The 3866-nt window shown below is 39.2% G+C and overlaps 1 protein-coding gene across 3 annotated transcripts in view; it reads right to left on the minus strand.

Moving 5' to 3' along the window:
• LOC132188471 (CRC domain-containing protein TSO1-like) overlaps window positions 1-2866 on the minus strand; it is a 9946-nt gene extending 7080 nt beyond the window's left edge. For 2 of the 3 annotated variants that reach the window (XM_059602928.1, XM_059602930.1), the window contains exons 1-5: window positions 2779-2866; window positions 948-1588; window positions 794-868; window positions 324-507; window positions 151-248 (exon numbers count right to left, since the gene is read on the minus strand). In XM_059602928.1, coding sequence (XP_059458911.1) covers window positions 151-248; window positions 324-507; window positions 794-868; window positions 948-1504 — 914 coding nt within the window. In that variant the 5' untranslated portion in view covers window positions 1505-1588; window positions 2779-2866. Of the gene's footprint in view, window positions 1-150; window positions 249-323; window positions 508-793; window positions 869-947; window positions 2286-2778 lie in introns of those variants that run through there. The other variant, XM_059602929.1, reaches the window with a different exon arrangement.
• Between the last annotated feature and the right edge of the window lie 1000 nt (window positions 2867-3866).

Genomic DNA, 3866 nt, shown 5'->3' on the forward strand with positions numbered 1-3866 from the left:
AAAAAGCAGTGACAAGCAGTATGACATGAATTTTGGGAATGTCACGCCACATTTATTAGGAAGGAGATTCAGAATAATGCAGTTGGAAGGAACAACATTTCCTGATATTATTTGCTAAAAAAAACTTCAAGCCATCGCTGTAGAATGAACCTGATAACATTCACAATATCTTTTAAAACACTCTGACTTCCTGCAATTGCATCCTCTTTTTGCCTGGCTGAAGATGAAGTATTCTGGTTCCCTACTTCCTGCAGAGTTCTTTTGCTTATATATTTAATTCAATCACAATAAAGAACAAGATAGATACTCTGATAAGTGATTACCATAATATTTTTAGGAGAGTCAGTGGCATGCGTAATGATCTTTGGAGTAAATGCAAGAGGATTACGAGATTCAATTTGCTGCCGTGTATCAAGAACTAAGTCATCATATTCAGGTTTGTTAATACAGCTTTCACATGAACAACAATCCACACAATAAAGTCCAGCTGCAAAGCACTTACAATAACTGCAAATGACAAAGAATACAACTGAATCAAACTGCAACAGCAAAGGTGGCTTAAAAGTTGAATGTTTTAGAAAAACGATACCATCAGAAAATCTGTCATCGTTTATAAGCTCATAATTTCATTCACAAAATTCCTTCCATTAAAAATAAAAAAATAAAGGTTTAACAAGCTGAAGCTTCTAAGATATTACATTTTCACTAAATACATTTCAACATTCTGCCAAAAGCCCAGGTAAGAAGATACAAGTTTTAAAATGTGCTCAACACATGCCTCCTGTGCACTTACAGTTTCAAGCATTTCGACTTCCTACAATGACATCGTGTGCAGCCATCACTCTCACGTTTGTTTGCTGCCCTTTTCCTGGATGCATCCCAAAAACTCAAGTTGGCTTACTACGAAAAACTAAATGAAGCATGACTAACAATAAAAGCATACTTGCCTTTTCCTTGTGCGGCTTACTTGGTTCGACGACTCCACACTGTCAGCATTTTGTGAAGTGGACATTCTCCCCTCATCGGAAGCCACCTGCTGCTCAATTTGTGTCAAAGAAAAAGAATCACATGGGGGATTCAGACTATTAATGGCATAAGTGGCTGCCACACCAGCTTGACTTTCCTGCTGATCTACATCTGCATGAGAAAACATTGGCCTAGCTACAGCTGAAATTGAGATACTATTTGGGTCCTCAGGCACTAGCTTATCTTGTGAACTCAGGTACCCAGTTGAGTTCTTGCTTGAAAACATATCCGAGTCCAAGACCACAAATCTGCCGATGCTATTTACATGCAAACCAATACCAGAAGGAAGGGGAGACAATATTGCAGAATTTCCAGTAGTCTGAGTGGATCTAACCACTTCAAAGGGGCAGAAAGGGAACTGGGAATTGATGGACCGAGCATATCTGACTGACTCCCAAGTGTTGGAGATTGTTCTTCTCTTGCCATGAGGCACAGCCACATTCTTCAAGTTTCGTAGGCTATCCGTTGAATTTGCCATATTTCCAGTAGCCACACTCTTGCAGGCTATATCAGGTTCAAAATGAAGATGTCTACGTGTACTGTGTTGGTGATAATTGGCCTCCTACATTTCAATACTCAAATTACTCTACTGCACAAAATCTTAAAAGAAATGACAAGGAGAGATTACCCTCTCTCATGATGCATATGAAAGATCCTTATCAGGCAATTCAGTCACGTTCTTCCAATCTCATGGTTGCTAAGGATGATCATCCCAAAGGAGATAAAAATTGAACACAAAGATGATGCAAATAGTGATCTAAAACTTTTCTCCAAAAGTAATTTCTGTCATTCCATATGGTGAACTTTAGACATACTAGATATAACTTAGTACAACTAAATTAAAGACAAGTTGTATTGCTAAAATGATTAAAACCCAGTTGCCATAATCAAATTCTCCCAAAAAGCCAAAATTATTTCTTTGATTGCTTAGAAAATGTTGAAGTAAAGAATTATAACAAAAAAAAATTAACTTCCACAAAACCTATCATCATTCATGTCCATAAACAAACCCTCAAGCGACCATCAAATTACCCTACAGTGCCAACTCATAAAAAAAAATAAAAATGGAGAAATAAACCCTATTTCTTTTTCTGGTTTCACTATTTTCGCAGCAAACAAACAGTTTGTGAACGTAACAAAACACTACTAAAAGATTGAACACTTACCTGCATTTCCAGAGACTTTGCCAGAGATGACAACGGGACGGCGACCCGATTGCGTTTAGGAGAATCCATAAACGAATATTCAATTTTCTCGTAAATTTTAAAAAAAAAAAAAAAAAAAAAAAAAAAAGAAAAATAGTTTTCTACTGTTTACATAGGTTTTGAACTTTTTTTTTTGTTTTTTTTTAATTCGAACCTTAAATAAGCGGGAAAACTCTAATCACAGGGCACAAGGGTCGGCTTTTGTTTCGGGTGCTCCTAGGCCCATACTAGTCTTTCCTAACACTTCCCTTAGCTTCCTAGGGAACTAACGTATTACATGCAACGAGTCCACCTCATGTCGTGTCTTGAACTGAAAAACGATGAGACCAAACCTTTAAAATGGGCTGGATACAGCCAAGGTTTAGGCCTGGCCCATATATGGAACCAGTTCGGGTTTTATTTCGGATGGATCACCCGGTCCATGACCAGCCCCACCGGAGAAACCCTAGATAAACCCTAACAAGAGCTTCGAGGTTCATCCTAATCATCTGTTTGGTTGATTGAGAAAATTGAAAGTTTATTATTGTACAATTTAAAACAGCTTTACCTTTGATTCAAGCGATGAACTACCGGTTTCAAAACCTGCTGGAACCCTACCGAGGAGGCAACGTGGTGATCACTAAAAACAACCTGCTAATCTCACCGGTGGGTAACCGCGTGAGCATTACCGACCTCGTCAAGTTCCAAACACTAACCCTCCCGGTGCAGTCCTCCTCCGACATCTGCCGCCTGGCGGCCTCCCCGGACGGCGTGTTCCTCCTGATCGTCGACGGCAACAGCCGGTGCCTCCTCGTGAATCTCCACCGGCAGGTGGTCCTCCATCGGATCTCCTTCAAGAACGCCGTGAAAGCCGTGGCCTTCAGCCCCTGCGGGTCCCTCATCGCCGTCGCCGTCGGCAAGCTCCACCAGATATGGCGCGCGCCGGGCTTCAAGAAGGAGTTCTTCCCCTTCGAGCTCCTCCGGGTGTTTGGTTTGACTTTGCAGGATTTGTCACTACACAGTACCTGCAGACAGTGGCGGAGCCACTTACATTTTGGGGGTGCCGTGATTTTTAAAATTTTTTTTTTCTCCTCCAAAATTATATTTTTAAATTTTCTTTTTTCTCCACCAAAATTATATATATATTTCTTTTTACCTAGCCAAGACACGACGCCCTTAAAGTCAAGGACTCACTCTCTTTCGTTATTTGTATCTCAAAGATTCGATACTTGATTATTTTGTAATGTGCAATTATATATATTTGAGATTCGATACTTGATTATTTTGTAATGTGCAATTATATATATATATATATATATATATAGTGCCAACATGTTACATTTCTAATATATCAATTTGAGCACATATTTATGAATTTTTATAGATATTTTTTTGTGATGCATATATTGTGAGCATTATCAAATTTTTAGGGAAGAGAAAATTTTTAGTACACAAAAAAAAAAGATTTTTAGCGACATCCCCAATATGAATTGTCTGACTCCACCACTGCCTGCAGAGATGGACAAATCTGCCATTAGCTGGCCCCAAAACTAGGGGTTGAGGGCTCTCGCCCATAAAAGGAATGTAGTTGGAGGTAGCAAGTTGGAGGAGCTATTCACAATAATAATTTTGAGAGGAGAGCATGTTTTGAATGCA

Source organism: Corylus avellana, chromosome ca7, assembly GCF_901000735.1.
Source record: "Corylus avellana chromosome ca7, CavTom2PMs-1.0".
NCBI lineage: Eukaryota > Viridiplantae > Streptophyta > Magnoliopsida > Fagales > Betulaceae > Corylus > Corylus avellana.